Source organism: Schistocerca gregaria, chromosome 10 (assembly GCF_023897955.1).
Source record: "Schistocerca gregaria isolate iqSchGreg1 chromosome 10, iqSchGreg1.2, whole genome shotgun sequence".
Lineage (NCBI taxonomy): Eukaryota > Metazoa > Arthropoda > Insecta > Orthoptera > Acrididae > Schistocerca > Schistocerca gregaria.
Window position 1 is genome coordinate 132,831,057 of NC_064929.1, and position 20,818 is coordinate 132,851,874.

The window sequence follows — 20,818 nt, forward strand, 5'->3', positions numbered from 1 at the left end:
TCACAATAATAGGTGCTGAAACTACACATTGTTCAAAGCTAAATTTACAGAAATTACAATTAAAACTTAACTCATTAAATTAACTGAATATATCAAAAATTCCGTCTTTGTAACGCTTTCTTCTACTACAAGATCTTGGCCAAATTATTTGTTTAAATCATGAAATTAACAAATATAGTTATGCAAACAATACTTTTGACAAAACTGTTAATTACTTTGGAATTAATGAAGGGCTGGTTTTGCAAACATGTTTTAGATTAGAGCCAAATGGAAATTTTCAGATTACTAGTATTTTGTCTCCAAAAGGTTTATAATTAGTACAGAATTTATATTTGTTTATAGGCCAATAATAGAATTTAAGTTACGAAACAATTTCTGATCTCACCCTATAATGAAAGAGACTAGCAAAGAATAGTTGAAATAAATTAGAAAATCAATTACATACATAAAACTAAGCACAAAATAAGAGCTAGTGATATATTCTTTAAAACTGTAGTCCAACCTTTTTCTTTTATAAAAATGCAGATTATACTAATGTATGCTAATGTTAAATAGTTAAAAGTAACAAAATGAATTTAAGAAAGCAGATGAAAAAACAATAGGGGAATTAAAATTATCCCAACTTGCTTCATCATAACCCCTGTCTAGTAAAAGTATCTGGACACCCCTGTCTAATCAAAAGTATTTTGCCCCCCTACATACTGCTGAATTTACCACCAGATATCATGAGAGGCAGACCCACCACTATAAAAGTCAGTACAGGAACAGTAATGGTAGAATTGGTTAGTCCATGTCTCTGAATGTGGACTAGTCATTGGACATCACCCGAGTAATAAATTTATGAGGATATTTCAACCCTAAGGCTACCCACATCGACTGTGAGTGACGGGATCGTGAAGGAGAACACGAAGGAATGACCGCAACTAAATTATGGCCAGTTGGGCCTCATGTACTGACCAACAGGAACCATTGAGCGTGGGTGGTTGTAAAAAAAGTGAGTGAAATCGATGGAAGGAATCATTTAAGAGTTCTGAAGTGCTACCAGATGTCCAGCTAGTACAGTGTCAGTGCATACAGAGTTGCAACAAATGGGGTGCAATGTCAAGCAATTCCTTTTATGTGACACATTTGTACCATTGATGCTAAGTGTTGTAGAGGTGATGTAAAGAGTGACAGCACTAGATGTTGGATGACCAGAAGTGAATGGTTTGGAGTGAAGAATTACACTATACTGTGTGGCAATACGAAGGAACAGTTTGGCTTTGGGAAATGCCTACAGAATGTTATGTGTTGTCACGTATAGCGCCAACAGGAAGTATGGAGGAGATGGTGTTATACTGTGGCGTGTTTTTTGTGGGTATGCTGTGGTCCCCTTGTGCTTAACAAACCACTATTTTTTGAAGGATATGGACCCTTTTCACAGCGACGTGCACTATGTACAGAAGAAGAACAGTTCAGAGATGATATTTGTTTATGTCAATGTGACAGTGCACCGTGTGAGACAATGGTTTAAGGCTAATAACATTCCTGAAATGTACTGACCTGCTCAATGTCCTGACCTGGACCCATTGGAACATCTTTGAGGCGAGTAGGAAATTGACTTCTCTCCAGACCTTAGCATCCAACATCACTTCCTCCTCTGGTTTTTGCCTGCAATGAAGAATGACTCAACATTCCTCTACAGACATTCAGACACCTCATCTACAGTGTTCCCAGCAGAATCCGAGCTGTTGTAAATGTGAAGGGTGGACACAACCTATATTAACATCTACTGATACTTGTGCAAATGATTTTCATGAGATAGCATATATCCTGACTCAATCAACATCCCTCAAGGTTTACCTTTGCAATGCGATTTACAGAACACAGTGTGTGACTAATTAATTAATTAATTAATTAAAGTGTTCCATTCTGTTTCAGGATGCAGTGAGAGGCATACACTTGAGCAAAGAGACAACCTCCGTAAGGCAGGGCTCGGCTGCTTGTCCTTCGGGGGAGGACTTGACCGACAACTCACTGCCCCACACATTTAGTGTGACAAAGCAGCCATCCATAAAAATGACTGCAAAAGCAATGGCTGCAAGAAAGAAAGTACTCGCTCCCTCGACTCCGGACCCTCTGAAGGCACCTCCTTCATATAAAAGAGGTGTTGTCCCTAGGTAGTAAATGCATTTTCTAGTCTGTTTCATCCAGTGTGATAAAATTTATTAACTCTACAAATATGACATTATTACAGTGTGAAAAGTTGTTCTTATTTATATGGGACTAGCTGGTTGCCCTAAGTTTGCTGCTTGCTTTACCCCTAAGGATGCTTGGTATGTCTCACACAATAGTATCTTTTTGAAGATAGTGAGCCATGTGCATACCATGTTCAGCTGAAATTGCCAATGGAAACCCCATCAGATTCTATGCAAAATTTGTGTCAGCTTAGCTCATCTTTTACCCAGAATATACCATAGATCTCTTAAGCAAAAAACTGTGCTCAGTAGTTAGGAGAAAGCACAAACCACACCACTTACAAAAAGGGAAGGGATCTACAAAACTACCATCCAATATTCTAAGATCAAGCCTAATGTGGTATCTCAAACAGAATGACTCCATTGTGTAATCCAGCAAGCCTCAAAAACACTGGATACATACAGGCCAACTTATGCCTATATCATGACATCTGGAATGCTGTGGATTAAGGCAGTCAGTTAAATTGAATTTTTCTTCACTTTTGGAAAGCATTAGATGTACTACTGTATGAATGCTTATTAGAGTACACATCGTGTATTTTGTATGGAGAGTTATATGCAGATCTAGAAGTAACTTCAGGCATGATGCTGGGAAGTGCATTGAGACCCTTGTTGTTTGTGTGGTATACAAATGACCTGGCAGATAATATAGGTGATTCAAAATGAATATTCTGGTTAAAAACAGCTATAACTATTCAGTGGATATTGGTATTAACTATACATCTACATACATACTCCACAATATACTGTATGGTGCCTGTTCCACTCCCGTAGAATAAGTGAAAAAAGACTGTCTATAGGCCTTTGTACACACCCTAATTTCTCTTCTCCTACATTTGAGGTCCTTATGCAAAATGTAATTGGCGATAATAAAATCATCCTGTAGTCAACTTCAAATGCCATTTCTCTAAATTTTTTTAAGTATTTTTTCACAAAAATAATGTTGTCTTCCCTCCATAGATTCCCATTGGAATTCATTAAGCATCTCCAAATACTTACATGTTCAACAGACTTAGTATAATTCTAGCAGCTGAATTGCTTCGTGTCTTCCTTTTGTCCAACATGGTGGGAATCCCAAACACTTGAACAACACTCAGGAATGGGTTGCACTAGTGTGATAAACATGGTAGCCTTTACCGATGAACCACACTTTCCTATGTCTATCAATAAACTGAAGCCAACCATTCACCTTCGCTACTATCATCCTTATGTGCTCATTCCACTCTTTATTCCTTTCAAACATTATGCCTAGATATTTGATATTACTCTGTCAAGCAGCACACCGCTAATGCTGTCTGGGCAGAAATGGTGACCATTACATGACCGCAACACTATGGTCAACATTGGAGCACAAACTACCCAATTCAAATATCCTCCCCAACACAAACTACAATTCATATCTTCAGATTATTTTCCACCTAAATTGTCACTATTGACATGGCTCTCTGCTATTGAAATAGTACCACAGCATTGGACACAATGGAAAAGTTCTGTACTACAAGTGATCTAATAGATGTTATAATTAAATTTTCCTCAAGACATTTAAGTCTCATCTGTATCTACAATAAACATGGAAGCTGTAGCAGTGTTGACCATAGTGCTGCAGTGGTGTAATTTTCAACACTTGTGGCCAGTAAGCAAGAAGACCTGTGTTTGAGTCCCGGCCATGGCACAAATTTTAATTCATTTCTTCAGCCTCCATCATTATCATAGATGAAGATGAGATTTAAATGTCTCAAGGAAAATTTAATTATATGATCAATAAGATCACCTGTGGTACCAGACTTCCCCATTATGTCCAACCCTGGGGTGCTATTCCAATGCCGAAGAGCCCTGGAAAGAGTGACAATTTAGTGGGAAAATAAGCTAAAGATATGAACTGAAGTTTGTTGTTTTTCTGTTCATTTTTATTAGCTTAAATTTATCTACATTTACGACTAGCTACCTTTCACTTTGTCTATGTCATCTTGTATCTTCCTACAGTATTACAAAAAGGACTGATTGCTACTCACTGTACAGTGGAGACGTTGAGTCACAGAGAGGCACAACAAAAAGACTGCTAAACAAGTGAGCTTTCATACAAAAGGCCTTCATCTAAAACAAGCAACACACAACACACACACACACACACACACACACACACACACACACACACACACACACACACATATCCTGCAAACCTTTGTGAGATGTGTAGCAGAGGGTACATCTCATTGTAACAGTTATTACGGTTTCTTCTGATTCCATTCGCATATCGAGTGCAGGAAGAATGATTGTTTAAATGCTTCTGTGTGCGCCATAATTACTGTATTCTTGTCATCACAATCCCTACAGGAGTGATGTATAGAATGCTATATAGTATTCCTAGTCTGATCACCTAAAGCCAGTTCTTAAAACCTTGTAAGTAGTCTTTCTTGTGATACTTTATGTCTAAAATTAACAGCAATGGCAACTCTTCATCGCAAAACAGGAGTCCTTTGACCCAGGTTTTGGCATCGCTATGAGTGCCTTCATCATAAATAAAACTCTGATGAAGGCACTCATAACAGTGCCAAAACCTGCAACAAAGGACTCCTTTTTTGTGACCAAAGGTTGCTATTGCTGTTAATTTTACTTTGTAAATGGTCACTGACCATGCAGCCATGTTCAAAACTTTATATCTATCTTCAAGAGTCTGTCAGTTCAGTTTCTTCAGCATCTGTGTGACACTCTCTCAGAGATCAGACAAACCTGCTGCCCTCCTCTTTGTATGTCCCATATCCCCCATCAGTGCCATCTGTGGCACCTCTGGTGTAAAGCCCTTATCTCTGACTCTGACATTTTTGGACTACATTCTATGCTCTCTCAGAGTGCAACTTTCATAGCAACATGTTTGTTCTTGCTTGCTTCAATGTCTAATAAATGAATTTACTTTATATAAAGTGTGTTATTACCGACCTGCGATACTTGATAACCACAGTGGTGACATTGTCATCGTATGTTTGTGAGTTATTTTGTGCTTCTGATAATCATTAATGGACTTCATGTGCCCACCTACACTGTCTTCAGAACAATGGATCTACCAGTGTCTTTTGGTGCTAGTGCTACACATCCTGTTAACTGTGCTTTTGACCACGAGTGGTCAAGTGAACCTAATGTGCGTTTGGTTAAAAGTGAACAATTATCTATGTTTGGCAACACCGGTGGTCATTTAACCTTAACCAGTTCAACGTGACCACTGTCAAGTGTGACCATGCAGCAAAGGGCACTACATGGACAGTGCACACTGTCTAGTGACATCGTGGACGATAACCCAGTTAAGGACATTGCGGTTTATCCCTCAGCGACGCAACCCCCTTTAATTTGGTTTGAGGTGCCAATGAAGTTTCAGAACTGTAATTCAAACATTCCAATGAAGGGGGTTGCACATTCTTATATACCTAGTGTCGCAACACCCCTGCCACACGCCAACTCAGCAACACCAGTCACCTCGACCGTGCCGGTTTCCGCGACCGTCACTCCGTGGTTACACCACGATCTCCTTGCACCCACTTTAGTAACAACACTTGCTGATCTGTCCTCACCTGTTACCGGGTCAGCCTCCCCCCTCCCCCTTCTGCACCACACCTTCCTTTGTCAACTACAGCCGACACCCCGGCCACACTGCCCTGACCCGGCAAGGTCAGTGAACTGCCATTGCATCTGGACCCTCTCTTGACCCCCCTCGCTGGTCTCCCTTTGTGGGTATGGGCTATCAGTAATGGCACCTGTCATTGGATTCGCACCACAGATGGTCTGCCTGTACATTATAAGGCTAGGCACCTTAACACTTCCAAACTTCTGTGTGCAAAAGAAATCATTCAGGATTTGTTGGCTTCATGTGTGCTCCAACCCTCCGATAGCAACTGGTCTTCACCTATCCACTTTGTCCCTAAAAAGGAGGGTTCATTATGCATGTGCAGGAACTACAGGTCCCTTAATGCTCATACAATTATCGATAACTATCCCATTCCTCATACCAAGGATTTCATGCAGTTACTACATGGTTCTAAGTTCTTCTCTTAGATTGTTCAAAGGTGTTCCATCAAATCCCTATGTATCCGCCAGATATTCTGAAGATGGCCATCATCACACCCTTCGGCCTAATTGAACACTGTTACATGCTTTATGGGTTGAAAAATGCTGCGCAGATGTGGCAGTGGTTCATTGATTCCATTTTGCTACTGCTGCCTTTTGCTTACGCTTACTTAGATGACATACTGATCTTTTCTTCCTCTTCTGAGAAGCATCAAGTCCACCTCAATACAGTCCATTCGTCCCTCACTGCCAATGATAAATCTCAAGTCTGTTCAACATCAGTTAGGCCATACTGTCTCTGGTGACAGCCTGCGACCAACATTCTCATGTCAAAACCGTACTGGACCTCCCTCTTCCTGAAGATTATGCTCAACTCCATTGTTTTCTGGGTATGGCAAACTTTTATTGCTGCCATATCCTTCAGGCTGCCTCTGTCCATTCAGCCCTCACTGATGCCCTCTCTGGCAAAACCACCACAGGGAAACAGAAGTTGGACTGAACCAAGCCCATGCTCGACACATTTGGTAATCTTAAGAACGCCCTTGCCAAAGCTGTCACACTCGCCCACCCTGACCCTGAGGGCCATGTTTTGATCAGGACTGATGCCAGTGATTCAGCTGTGGGCACTGTTTTACAACGACACACTGACGACTACATCCAACCTCTCTGCTTCTCTTCCAAGAAACTGGCTAAGAGCCACTGTAAGTGGTCGGATTTCAACTGTGCGCTTCTCTCGGTGTACAAGGTGATTAAACACTTCCATAGTGACCTTGAGGGACGAGCTTTCTACTGGGATCACAATTCTCTCTTGGACGCTATTCATAATGTGGCTAAGGACCTTCTGCTGAGACATTTCCGCCATTTGGACTATATCTGTCAGCATTCTTCAAACAAGTGCTACATTCATGGTGCGGAGAATGTTGTGGCAGATTACCTATCTCACTTATGTGCGCTAACCGCACCATTGAACTTAGATGAGCACACCTGACTTCAGACCGAAGACATCAATATACACCAATTAGTTTCAGACAACAAGTCATTGCTCATTGTACAACCTCATATCCTGTACGGTTCAAAGGCCCTGGTCCTTTGTGACATCTCTATGGGCACTCCTCACCCCTTGGTACCCTCCACTCTTTGGCGTGGGGTCTTTAATGCTTTACACAACTTGGCCCATCCTGGAACACGGGAGATGACAAGGGTGGTTACTGAATGCTTCGTCTGGTCCAGTGTGAAGCACGACTGCCACACTTGGGCCCTCGTATGCATTCCGTGCCAGCGTAGCAAGGTCAGCAGGCATGCTCAACCTCCATTAGGCAAGTTTGACATTCCAAGAGGTCACCTTTGGCACGTCCACATTGATGTGGTTGGTCCGCTCCCCCTTCTGAGGGGTACAGATACATATTATCAATCAACGACCGCATAACCAGCTGGGTCAAGGCGGTCCCTCTCATTGACATCACAGCCATGTCCATCGCTTGTTCTTTCGTGTCCACATGGGTTGTGAGATTCGGCTGCCCTCTTTCCCTCATGACTGATCAGCTACAACAGTTCAAATCCATGCTCTTTGCTCGACTCTGTGAGCTCTGCGGTGTCGCTAAATTCCATACCACAGCCTACCACTTGCACGCGAATAACGTGGTTGAATGGTGGCACTGAACTCTCAAGGCCGTGCTTATGTGCCACAATGGGCTGGCTGAGATTCTCTACAGAGAGCCCCTCCTCCTTCCAGCAGAGTTTGTGGATGATGCATCATCGGCTGATGCTATGGATTTTCTGACCCTTGTTGAATGGGTTTGTGCACACGTCACTTGGCTGCGTACCCCCAGCCACACCCTCATTCCATGCCACCGGAGTTCATCCACAAGGACCTTGCATCATGTGAATTTGTGATGCTGCATGATGACTCTGTGCAAGCAGCCTTGGAACCAGCTTATTCAGGCCCCCACCATGTGTTACATCACAGTGTGAATACGTTTGTAATTCATCTAAATGAATGACCACAGATTGTGTCCATTAACCACTTTCCGACCTGCATTCCAACGCTTCCGACCTTCATGCTGCCACTGCCACTTTGCCTCCTGATGCCGCCAACCTGACTTCGAGTGACGTTCTGCCATGTACACAGAAGCTGGCCACACGATACTCTTTCAGCGTGGTTTCAGACGTGCTTACTTCTCGTGCTGGCTGCTGTCTTCAACTGCCGCACTGGCATGACGATTACAAGTTCGAGTGAGGAAGCTTCCCTCTGCCGTGCTCCGCACTGCCGGGGAGGGGGGTTCTGTGGTGCCTCTGGTGTAGAGTACCCTATCTTTGTCTCTGACATCTTTGGAATACCTTTGTTCTATGCTCTCTCGGTGCGCAACTTTTGTACTGCCATGTTTGTTCTCGCTTGCTCCAATGTCTAAGAAATGCCTTTAAGATATCTAAAGTGTGTTATTAGCGACCTGCGATACTTGATAAACACAGGTCTCACAAACTTGAGTAATATTCTAGAATGGGCTGCACAAGTGATTTGTAAGGAACCTACATTTTAAACTGCTTGTATTTTACCGGTATTATGCCAATAAACTGATATCTAGCACCTCCTTTACTCATGACTAGGCCTATGTCACCATTCCATTTTATGTCCTTACAAAGTGTTACACCCTGGTATTTATAGAAGTTGACTGATTCCAACTGTGACCCACTGGTATTATCATCTTAGGACACTATGTTTTCTTTTTTTCTATTTCTTTTTTTCTGTGAAGTGGTCAATTTTACATTTCTGAGCATTTAAAAAAAGTTGCCAATGTGTAAACCAATTTAATATCTTATCAAAGTCTGACTGAATATTTATGCAGCTTCTTTCAGATAGTACTTCATTATCAAAAACTGCATCATCTGCAAAAAGCTTGAAGTTACTATAAATATTGTCCACTTGGTCATTAATATACCATATAGACAACACACTCCCATGGTGTGTACTCAAAATTACTTCTACTTCTGCCAATGATTCTGCATTCATGATACCTTGCTGCATACTGCATACCAGAAAATCTTCAACTTTCACTTGAAACCCCACAAAATCAGACCTTTCATTTGGCAGTGGTAACCTGATTTTTATGTACTCCTTACTTCATCTGACATGTTTCATTTGGCTTCCAAGGCACCAGAATTCCTTCACTTTGTCTACTTCATGGTTTTAATGTTAAGCTTCTCATTAGTCTCATTTCTGCTACTTCTCTTCACTTTCATCTTCCTTTGATTTACTCTCAGTCCATATTTTGTACTCATTAGACTGTCAATTCCAGTCAACAGATCCTGTATTTCTTCTTCACCTACATTGAGGATAGCAATGTCATCAGGAAATCTTATCATTAACATTCTTCCAACCTGAATTGTAATCCCATTTCTGAACATTTCTTTTATTTCCAGCACTGTCACTTGGATGTACAGACTAAATAATATTTGAGAATGGCTCCATATTTCTTATCCGAGCACATCATGCTTGTTCTTCCATTCTTATTTTTCCCTTTTGGTTCCCGTACATACTGTAAATTGTCTGTTTGTCCCTATAGCTTACTCATATTTTTTTCAAAATTTCGCACATCTTGTACCACTTTACACTGACTGAATCTCTGGTATGTTTACCTTTCCTAAAACCAGATTGATTGCTAAATAGCAGATCCATAAGTTTATTTGGTGCATTACAGGCAGTGATCATTGTAGCCAAGGCTCTGTACTTAGAGCTGTTGCGCTTGGCTAGCACTCAGATGGGTCACCATCCATGGTAGGACAATTGAGGAGACACTTACACATGATGAGAAGTAGTGGCACTGGTCACAAAAACTTACAACAACCTGGAGAGAGGTGTGCTGACCACGTGCCCCTCTGTATCCGCATGTGGTGGTGCATAAGGGCTGAGGGTGACACTGTGGCTGGTCCATACTGTTTGGTCTTTAAGGCCTGGTCGGACAGTGTTCATTGTTCAGTACTCTGTATTTATGAACTGAGATGACTATTTCCTCTGGAAAATACTGATGTATTCAAATAAATATTAAGCTACCAAATAGAAGGAATAATAGTTATTTAATGTTATCTGGGAAATTCTGTGTTGTCTGGGTATTTATTTATAGCCGTTCCTGAGACTTCATGAGTGTGGAATGTATATTCGGATTATAAAATTTCTTTGTATACATCAATTGAACCAGTATGGTTGGGGGCATGAAAGAGGAGCCACATGGAGCTGACCATGTGAAAAGCTACTGTACCAGTTATTAGGGTTTCTTCCCATTTTATTCATGTATGGGAGCATCAGAAGAAAGATTGTTTAAATGGCTCTGTGAGTGTTGCAATTAATCTGGTCTCACCCTCACAGTCCCTATGGGGGTGAGACATAGGATGTTGTAGTATATTGCTAGAACATTTAGTCTTTCTCGGGCCATATATTGGGTCCTTGGTGTCCTACACCATAATAATTAAACATCCATAAAGCTAAGCAGAGCAAAAAACTTTAAATTATGACACCTTTTTTCTGTACTCCAATTCTGATGAAATAAAGCACATATGTTTCCCCAAGGTACACTGAAATTATCTATGAAAACCTCATGAAAATTCTGCTACTAGTTTTAGAGATTAGTGTATTCAAACAGCCAGACATGACAGTTTTAGACAAGACCTTAAATCACTACATCTTTCTCTGTTTTCTGATTTTGATAAAACAATGCCTATGTGTAGCCCCAAGCTATGCTCAAGCTACCTGTATAAATCCCATGAAAATTTTTCTAGTAGTGTAGGAAGTTAGCTTGTTCAGACAGACAGACATGATGGTTATAGATGAATCTTTAAATCATGATGTCTTTTTTTTCTGTGATTTGATTTTGATGAAATGACACCTACATGTTCCCCAAGCTACACTTGAGCTACATCTGAAAACCCCATGAAAAATAGTTCACTAGTACCTATCCTCCACCTATCTATCCCATTTCCAGCTTCCACTCCAGCACAACACAGCCTTCTATTCCGCCAACACACCCATTGCTCTTTTTCCCCCTTCTCTACTTACCTGCTTCCCCCAATACCTCCCGACTGCACCTATTATCACTACCCTGTCTCCACAACATCCCAGCACGCTGGCAGAAGCAGCGCTATGCCTTCCCCCATTCTTAGTTGCTATCCCTCCTTCTCCCTGCCCCAAGCCATCTGCTTACCCTCCATGGTCCACCCCAGGTCGCTGCTCACATTAGACGCAGTTGCAGTCAGGCCACAGAGGTCAGAAACAGTGGCTGTTTGTGCGTGAGTTATATTTGTGGGAATGTGTGTGTGTTTTCTATTTCTGAAGAATCCCTTTTTTGTCTGAATGCATAAATGTTTAGCAATCTCTTTACTATGCATGTCTGTGGCTCAACTCATCCTCTATGTAGTGAGTAGCAATCTATCATTTTCATAACATTTTTGTTATTCCATCATGGCCATTCCATTGTGTGATTTTTTTGTGTTTTTTAAGGTTTACATTGACTCACTTCACTTCCCTTAAAGTTCTCTTTCTTGACAGGATTTATGGAATATTGATGATGGATGATTGGTGATTGTACACTGAGGTGACATAAGTCATGGGTCACCTCCTAATAGTGTGTTGGACCTCCTTTTGTCCAGCTTAGTGGAGTACGCCAAATCGATGCAGTAAGGACTCAACAAGGCATTGGAAGCCTCTGCAGAAATATTAAGCCACGTTGCCTCTATAGCTGTTCCTAATTGCAAAAGTTTTGCTGGTGTAGGATTCTGTGCATGAAATGACCTCTCAATTAGGTTTGAAAAATATTTAAAAATCTGCCAACCTGTTGCATAGGTTTTCTATAAACCTTGACCAGGTTCCGTCACCTCTAAAGGTGAGTTCATCAGAAGGTAGGGTAATTGCCTGTGTTTAGGATCTTCTTTCTGATGTCTTTGTACTTTGAGACAGCCTTTAATACATGGGCGGGTAAGAAGCGTACAACTTTGAACATGGCTGACATTTGCAGCAACTGTATACACACCCTTAGTGGTGACGAAACCTGGTCAAGTTATATAGAAAACCTATGCAACCGGTTGGCAGATTTTTGCATATTTTTCAAATCTGTGTATACAGTTGCTGCAAATGTCAGCCATGTTCAAAGTTGTACGCTTCTTACCCGCCCATGTATCAAAGGCTGTCTCAAAGTACAAAGACATCAGAAAGAAGATCCTAAACACAGGGAACGAGCGAGGTGGTGCAGTGGTTAGCACACTGGACTCGCATTCGGGAGGACGTCGGTTCAATCCCGCGTCCGGCCATCCTGGGCAGGCAAATGCTGGGATGGTTCCTTTGAAAGGGAATGGCCGACTTCCTTTCCCATCCTTCCCTAATCCGATGAGACTGATGACCTTGCTGTTGGTCTCTTCCCCTCCCCCCCCCCTCCCCAACCCTAAACACAGGTAATTAATTACCTTACCTTCTGATGAAGTCACCGTTAGAGGTGACGAAACCTGGTGAAGGTATATAGAAAACCTGTGCAACTGGTTGGCAGATTTTTACATATTTTTCAAATTTGTGTGTATGGTTGATGCAAGTGTCAGCCACGTTCAAATGTTTGGTGGGATTAATTTTGCATGATCTGGCTGGCCAAACCCTTTGCTTGAACTGTCCAGAATGTTCTTCAAACCAATTGCGAACAACTGTGACCCAGTGACGTTGCACATTGTTGTCCATAAAAAATCTATTGTTGTTTGGGAACATAGTCCACGGACAGCTGCAGATGTTCTCTAAGTAGCCAAGTAGCCATTTCCAGTCAATGATCAGTTTAGTTAGACCAGAGGACTCGTCCATACTGTGTTAACACAAGCCGTACCATTATGGAGCCATGACCAGCTTGTACTGTGCCTTGTTGACAGCTTGGGTCCGTGGCGTCCTGGAGTCTGTGCCATACTTAAACCTTACCATCAGCTCATGCTAACTGTAATCAGGACTCATCTGACCAGGCCATGATTTTCCAGTTGTCTGGGATACAACCAATATGGTCACAAGCCCAGGAGAGATGCTGCAGGTGATATTGTGCTGTTAGCAAAGGCACTCACATGGGTCATCTGCTGCCGTAGTCCATTAACACGAAAGTTTGCCACACTGTCCTAGTGGATACAATTGTCATACATCCCACTTTGATTTCTGCAGTTATTTCATGCATTGTTGCTTGTCTGTTGGCACTGACAATTCTATGCAAATGCTGCTTCACTTGGTCCTTAAGTGAAGGCCGCCAGGCACTGCGTTGTTCATGGTGAGAGGTAATTGAAATTTGGTATTTTTGGCGCACTCTTGATACTGTGGATCCAGAATATTGAAGTTACCAATGATTTCCAAAATGGAATGCCCCATGCATCTGGCTCCAACTGCCATTCTTCATTCAAAGTTTGTAATTCCCACTGTGCAGTCATAATTGTGTTGGAAACCTTTTCACACGAATCACCTGAGCACAAATTATGGATCAGGCAATGCACTGCCCTTCTAAACCTTGTGAATGCATTACTACTGCCATCGGTATATGTGCATATTGTTATCAAATGACTTTTGTTATCACAGAATATGAAAAAAATAATGAAAAGTCTTTGTAAATACAACAAAAAAAAAATCACATATTATTCTTTTGCTATAAACAAATTTTTCTGTATTTATTGTATTAACATTTCATTTCTGTCCTTTAATTTTATGGCTTGTTTCAGTAATAAGAACAAGTTTCATTATATAATACAGACAAGTTAATAATGAATGTGTACTATACTATAGAAGGATTCTGACATTATCAATTCAAATTGCAGGTACCTGCGGTCTCAGAAGAAAGAACAACAGAAAGGAGATGAAGAGTTATTTGATTCCCAACAAGGATACATTCCTCTCCCAAATGACACTAGGAAAGAAGTGCTTACATTGCTCAGGAAAAGTAGGAAATATCTCCTTCTTAGTTGCTGTTGCTACATAATTCACTGGCAAATTAAGGAAAATTAGGCTTTAACATGGAAGTATTATCAATGACAATGTTGCTAAGGCAGAGTTACTAAGCACAGCCTTCTACAATTTCTTCACCAAAGAATACGAGGATGACTAGCTTAGAAGTAGATATCCTCAAAGTAGTGAAGAAAGTTAAATCACTTAATAAAAGCAAGACTTTCTGTTGAGACTCTATACCAATTATTCAATTACAATGAAATCCAGACAATTAGCTGCATAAAGGCATTGATAAATATCAATGGGGACAGTTGAAAATGTGTGGGACCCAAACCCGGGATCTCCTGCTTATGTGGAAGACGCTATATCCGACCTAGCCATCGAGGTCACAGAGGATAGTGTGACTGCAGGGACTTATCTCTGGCATGCTCCCTGTAAGACCCACATTTCCAATGTACTATCCACACACTACATTTGTAGTGACCCTGCCCACAATACTCATTACTCGTGGCAGTCAGTCTACTGATTCCCGTAAGAGTTTGAGCAATCGGAGTGCATCCGCACTAAAGAAGATCATTTGCCGGTAAGCCTTATCTATATGAAGATTGTATCTGTTCTTTCGGACATGTCCAACAGAACAGATACCATCCTCATATTCATATCTATACCAATTAGGTTCCTTTCAGAGTATACTGATGCAATAGCTCCATACTTAACAATCACTTATAACTGCTCACTTGACGAAAGATCCATACCCAAAGACTGGAAAGTTGCACGGGTCATACCAGTATTCAAGACAGCCAGTAGGAATAATCCATTAAATTACAGGCCTATCTCATTAACACTGACCTGCAGCAGGATTTTGGAACATATATTATGTTTGAGCATTATGAGTTACGTTGAAGGGAACAGTCTATTGACAGACAGTCAATACAGATTTAGAAAATATCGTTCTTGTGAAACAAAACTATCACTTTACTTGCACAAAGTGGTGAATGCTATTCAAATTAATACCATTTTTCTAGATTTCCAGATGATTTTTGACACCATACCTCACAAGTGACTAGTAATCAAATTGCATGCTTGTGGAATGTTGGTTCAATATGCGACTGGATTCATGATTTCCCATCCGAAAGATCACTTTCATTGTAATTGACAGAAAGGCATGAAGTAAAACATAAGTGATCTCTGACATTCTCCAAGGCAGTGTTATAGGTAATCTGCTGTTCCGTATCTATATAAACAATTTAGGAGACAATCTGAGCAGCAGTCTTAGGTTGCTTGTAGATGATGTTGTCCTTTAGCGCCTACTGAAATCATCAGGTCACAATAAATTGCAAAACAATTTAGAAAATATCGCTGTATGGTGCAAAAATTGGCAGTTGACCCTAAATAATGAAAAGTGTGTGATCATCCACATGAGTGCTAAAAGAATCTGTTAAACTTCAACTAAATACCTAAGTATTACAATTATGGACAACATATATTGGAAAGAACTCATGTAAAATGTTCTGGGGAAGGTAACCAAAGACTGCGTTTTATTGGCAGAGTGCTTAGAAGATTCAAGAGATCTACTAAGGAGACTGCCTGTATTACGCTTGTCCATCATCTCTTGGAGTAATGCTGTGTGATTGGGATCCTTACCAGACAGGGTTAATAGAGTATATTGAGAAAGTTCAAAGAATGGCTGCACATTTTGTATTGTTGAGAAATAGGGAGAGAGCATTACAGACATGATACAGAATTTGGGGTGGACATAACTAAAACACACACATTTCTTGTTGCAGCAGGATCTTAGCATGCTATTTCAGTCACCAACTTTCTCTTCTGAATGGAAAAATATTTTGTTGATGCTGACCTACATAGGGAGACATGATCATCATAATAAGGGCAATCAAAGTTCACATGGAAAGATACAGGTGTTCGTTTTTTCTGCTCGCTGTTTGAGAGTGGAATAACAGAGAATTATTGTGAAGGTGCCTCAGTGAACCCTCTGCAGGCATTTAAGTGTGATTTGCAGAGAATCCATGTAGATGTAGAACATACTGTCAATGACAAGACTATAAGTGACAAGTAGAATTAGATTCTTAACATTATACTGATTGACTTTGCCACAGGTGTGGAAGGTGGTTTCATCCCTGAACACAGTTTTTTTTTAAGTTAATCATCTTCAGCCTGCATTTTGTTAAGCATTTCTAGTCAAAACTCACATCTTTTTTTTACTACTTTCACTTAAAGCTTGCAACAGCTCCAATTGGTTTGAATGACAGGTGTTTATGTAAAACCTTTCACACTGTAAGATCATGCATATTCAGTTCTAAGCTGGCACATTCCATTGATTTACCGAGACTACAAATGTAAGACTGCCAAACTTGTTCAATAACTGTGTCAGACACTGCTGGCCAACCTTGACTGGTGTCCTGTGTGGTGCACAGCCAGCTTTGGTGAAACCATTGTATAAATAATAACAGTTTGTCTCTGAGGTGGTGGCTGTGTTGTCTCTGAACTGTAGTAGCAGATTTGGATTCATGAAACAATGAACAACATTACTCACACTCTGCACCATTATATGACTCCATGTTGACTCAATGTCTTTATCCCGATCACACTTCTCGCATTTGTTCCCTCTTCTATGTTTTATATATTGCGTTACTTCTTTATCTATTACACCTCTATTGTATATTATACACTCCCCCTCTTTCTTTCCCATTCTGATTTTTATCTTGTCTCTGTCATATTTATATAAAAGCTTATAATGATTTTTATGGTTACCCATAAAGTTTTATTTACCACGTGTCTTGTATTGGTTTATCAGCATTCCCTTCTTTTTCTGGTGATTTTTTAATGTATTTGTTTCAATACCTACACAATGTAGACTGATGGACCAGTCAGCCTTATTAATATTTTATTCATGTCTTATCTTGGTACCATGCACCTTTCCTATTGGGCCATCTGCTCCCTGTATGCACTGTTGCAGCCTCTTAGCCCCTAGGGAGTTTCAACCAGAACACACCCCACTGGCCTCGGAGGCATGCTCTGATGGCTGCTCTTAGTATAAGTGCTACTATATTTGCTCTTTATATGGCATTTTAGCAGAAGTTCTAGTTCCAAAAGATAGTGTTCAGTCAACTTGTTTATATTTCTCAATATCCCTGTATAGATTTCAACGAAATTAGGCATATGAACAGCAGACTTCATGGCTGTCAGTGCTATAGAGGTTATAATCTCCTAGCTCCAATAGGAGTGGAGATGTGGTCAAACATATGTTTTTACAGTCCCTGCAGAATAAGCTGCCCTGTATGACAGTGTGTTTTGTGGGAACAGTATCAGCCTGCCTTATCAACCTGATTTTGCAGGGTAGCCTGCACATCAGCTGCAATGAATGGTTTTTCTGCCCCCAACTTAGAAGCTGCCCTCTCGCTGTCTATTTACTCCACCACCACCACCACCACCACCCTCTCTCTCTGCCTATCTCAACCTTCTTCATGCTCTCTCTGTTGATCTCATTCTCCAACTCTCCATCCATCCCCTCCTGCACCCCTCTCTCCCTGCCCATACTCTCCCAGCTCCCCTCTCTCTGTCCATCTCCTCCTCTCCTCTCACTCTGCCCTTCCCCATCTTCCCCCCCTCTCTGTTGATGACCTTGTGTTCTCCTCTCTCACTGTACATCCACTCTTGTCCTCTTTCTCTGTCCTGTCCTTCCTCTACCTATCTCTGACATTCCCCAGTTGTACCCATCTGCATGTGTAGTCCCTGCAAAACAGGATGATAAAGCAGGCCATTACCTCTCCCACAACAAGCCTGCTTTCCACAGATGGGAAAGAATGGCGTGGATAGGGAGGGGATGGACAGAGAAAAGACCCAAGATTGAATGTACCGAAAGAGGGGGAGAAGGAGATGCACAGAGAGAGCTCAGAGGAGGAGTTGGACAGGAAGAGGGAGGACAAAAGGGAGATTCAGGAGGTAAGTGGAAATGGTAGTGGGGTAGGCAGCATGTATAACAGGATGAGAGGGGCTGGAGGATATTAACAGAGAGAGAGAGGGAGTATAATATAGACAGAGGGAAGGGAGGAAAGTGTGATCAGAGAGAGAGAGAGAGAGGACAGAAAAGTTGGATAGAGAGAGCGATAGGTGGAGATGAAGAGACATGGAGAGGGAGGAGAAGGAGATAGATGGAGAGAGATGGAAGGATGTGGTGGGCAGAGAGATGGAGGGAGGAGGAGATGGACACAGAGGAGAGAGGGAAGTGTGTGCAGTATATAGAGTGTTGTAACTTGAGACAACTAAATATCTCAAAACTGATGGGTTTGCATGAATATATATATATATATATATATATATATATATATATATATATATATATATATATATATATATGCCTGAAAAGTTAATATTTGTAAAGGTGACATGTTTCTGTGCTACAGCTGGTCACCTCCCCCAATTTTTATTGAGTATTTAGATTATATGCTAAGAAATATGTGTGGTTTACTCAAACCATTGTTTTCCATTTGTAGTAGGTGGTGCTGTGATTGACAGACATCATGTGTGACTGTTTTTACAATTAAGAATGGACACATGTTATTCTATATTTCATTTTGATGTAAATGAAAACCGTTGTGTTCTTACAGTTGGGCCCAGGAACAATGACGGGAATGTAATAGTCCCCATTGGGATGCTTAATATCAGTGAGTCCCCTTGCCTCTCACCATTGGGGTGCTTAATTTTGATGAGCCCCTCATCTTTCACCATGGTGTGATTGATTACAGTGCATCTCCTTGCCTCTCACCATGGGGGTACTTGAGTTTGGTGAGTTCCCTTGCCCCTCGCCATTGGGATGCTTGATTTCAGTGAGTCCCTTGCTCTCACGACAGGGTGCTTGATTACAGTGAATCCTCTTGCCTCTCGCCATTGGGTGTTAGTTTCTGACAATCCCCTTGCCTCTCTCCATAACTGTTAATTCACAATAAATGCTCAAACACGAAGGTTTACATTTACATCATAAATTAAATGTAGATTCAAATGTGTTGGTTCTCAGTTGTAAAAACAGGCAAACTTGGTATTTGTGAATTACAGTGCTATCTATAGCTAATGAGAAACAGTGGTTTGAGTAAACTGTATGTATGTTTCGGCATAGAATCTGAATATGCAATAAAGATGAGGGTCCCCATTTTAAAACAGAAAGTTGACGCCATCCATGCAGTAGGGGTGGGTAGGAGTTGGCCACCTGTGCACAGACAGTTGTCCTCTTTACTAATATTAACATTCCAGACAGACATTTTCGTACGGAGGATCATTTTCAAGATATTTAGTTACCTCAAGTTTAAAAAAAAAGGAAAAGAAACACCCTGTATGTGTTGAGCACACACATGGACAAAGAGGCATGGAAAGGCTAATACAATATAAACCTTAGAACATTAATCTTCTTCTTAGCATTAATCCATTGTAGTACAGGATCTGCTTTACTGAAATCTGGAAAATTTATTTATTTTTGTTTAATTTTGTGGTGGGATGACCTCCTTGTTGCCAGAGTCATCAGTTGCCTCAAGGAGGGAGTCATGTGCACCATCTGCCTGTCAACTGTGTAAACATAGTTGGGTGTGTGATTATATTTTAGCTGTTTGTGTATAATACTTTCTGAAGAAGGAATTGGGGACCAGCCATGCATTTTAAACGGGCACAGGAAATCACTTAAAGTCCACAGTCTGGCCGGCGGGTTCACCAGCTGTGATCATTGATCTGCTGCACATATTTGATAGGGGACTGGCTCACTGTCCCATCTCACAAGCTAGAGTGCTGCACTTTATGCTGTGTGGCAGATCAAATGCTATGTGAGCAGATCAAAGCTCAGTAGACTGACAATAGTTTTATTTCAGGTTTTGCCGATTTGGCTCATCAGCTAAACATGCTGCCACTTCGACCGCCAAACCTAGAGATTCGAGAAAGGAGAATGGACATTGAAAAGCAGCTGGATAAACTAGAAGAAGCAATTCAAGTATTTTCTCAGTCTGAAGTATCTGTGAAACTTGCATTTCACAAAAGGAGTGCGAAAAGTGTCTGAATAAAGGAGCATAGTATTACCTACAGTTAACAGACAGTTACTGCCTGTCCCAATCAGGCGAGAAAAACTTAAGAACTGTTGCATTTTGACATATCAAGTAATCTATTGTTCCTGTGTCCCCTGTAACCAGTGTCACGAAAGTTCTCATTGTCTTCACACAAGATCGAAGTGTGTATTATTTTCACAGAAGTAAAATAAATGATTAATTTTCATTTTATTTGTTGTTGCTTTTGTTTTAGTCTTTAGTCTGGAGTCTGATTGATTGCAGCTCTCTGCACTAGTGTGTCCTGTGAAAGACTCTTCAGCTCTGTGTAACCGCTGCAAGCTACATCCATTTCAACCTTTCTACTGCCTTCAAATGTTGGTGTCCTCCTACTGTTTTTACCCCCTACCCTTCTTTCTGTTTTATTACGAACACGTCTCTGTTACTTCTATAACTCATCAATTATTATTGATGTGCACTTTTTTAGGTATAATGACACTAAGACAATGGAAACATTTTAAGTGAGAAGGAAGCTGAAAATAATTAAT

The 20,818-nt window shown here is 41.0% G+C and overlaps 1 protein-coding gene across 2 annotated transcripts in view; it reads left to right on the forward strand.

Moving 5' to 3' along the window:
• Window positions 1–20,504, forward strand: part of LOC126293427 (uncharacterized) — a 59,079-nt gene extending 38,575 nt beyond the window's left edge. For both annotated transcript variants that reach the window (XM_049986650.1, XM_049986651.1), the window contains 3 exons: window positions 1,921–2,159; window positions 14,103–14,224; window positions 20,103–20,504. In XM_049986650.1, the coding sequence (XP_049842607.1) occupies window positions 1,921–2,159; window positions 14,103–14,224; window positions 20,103–20,287 (546 nt within the window). In that variant the 3' untranslated portion in view covers window positions 20,288–20,504. The remainder of the gene's footprint in view (window positions 1–1,920; window positions 2,160–14,102; window positions 14,225–20,102) is intronic.
• The last annotated feature ends 314 nt before the right edge of the window (window positions 20,505–20,818 follow it).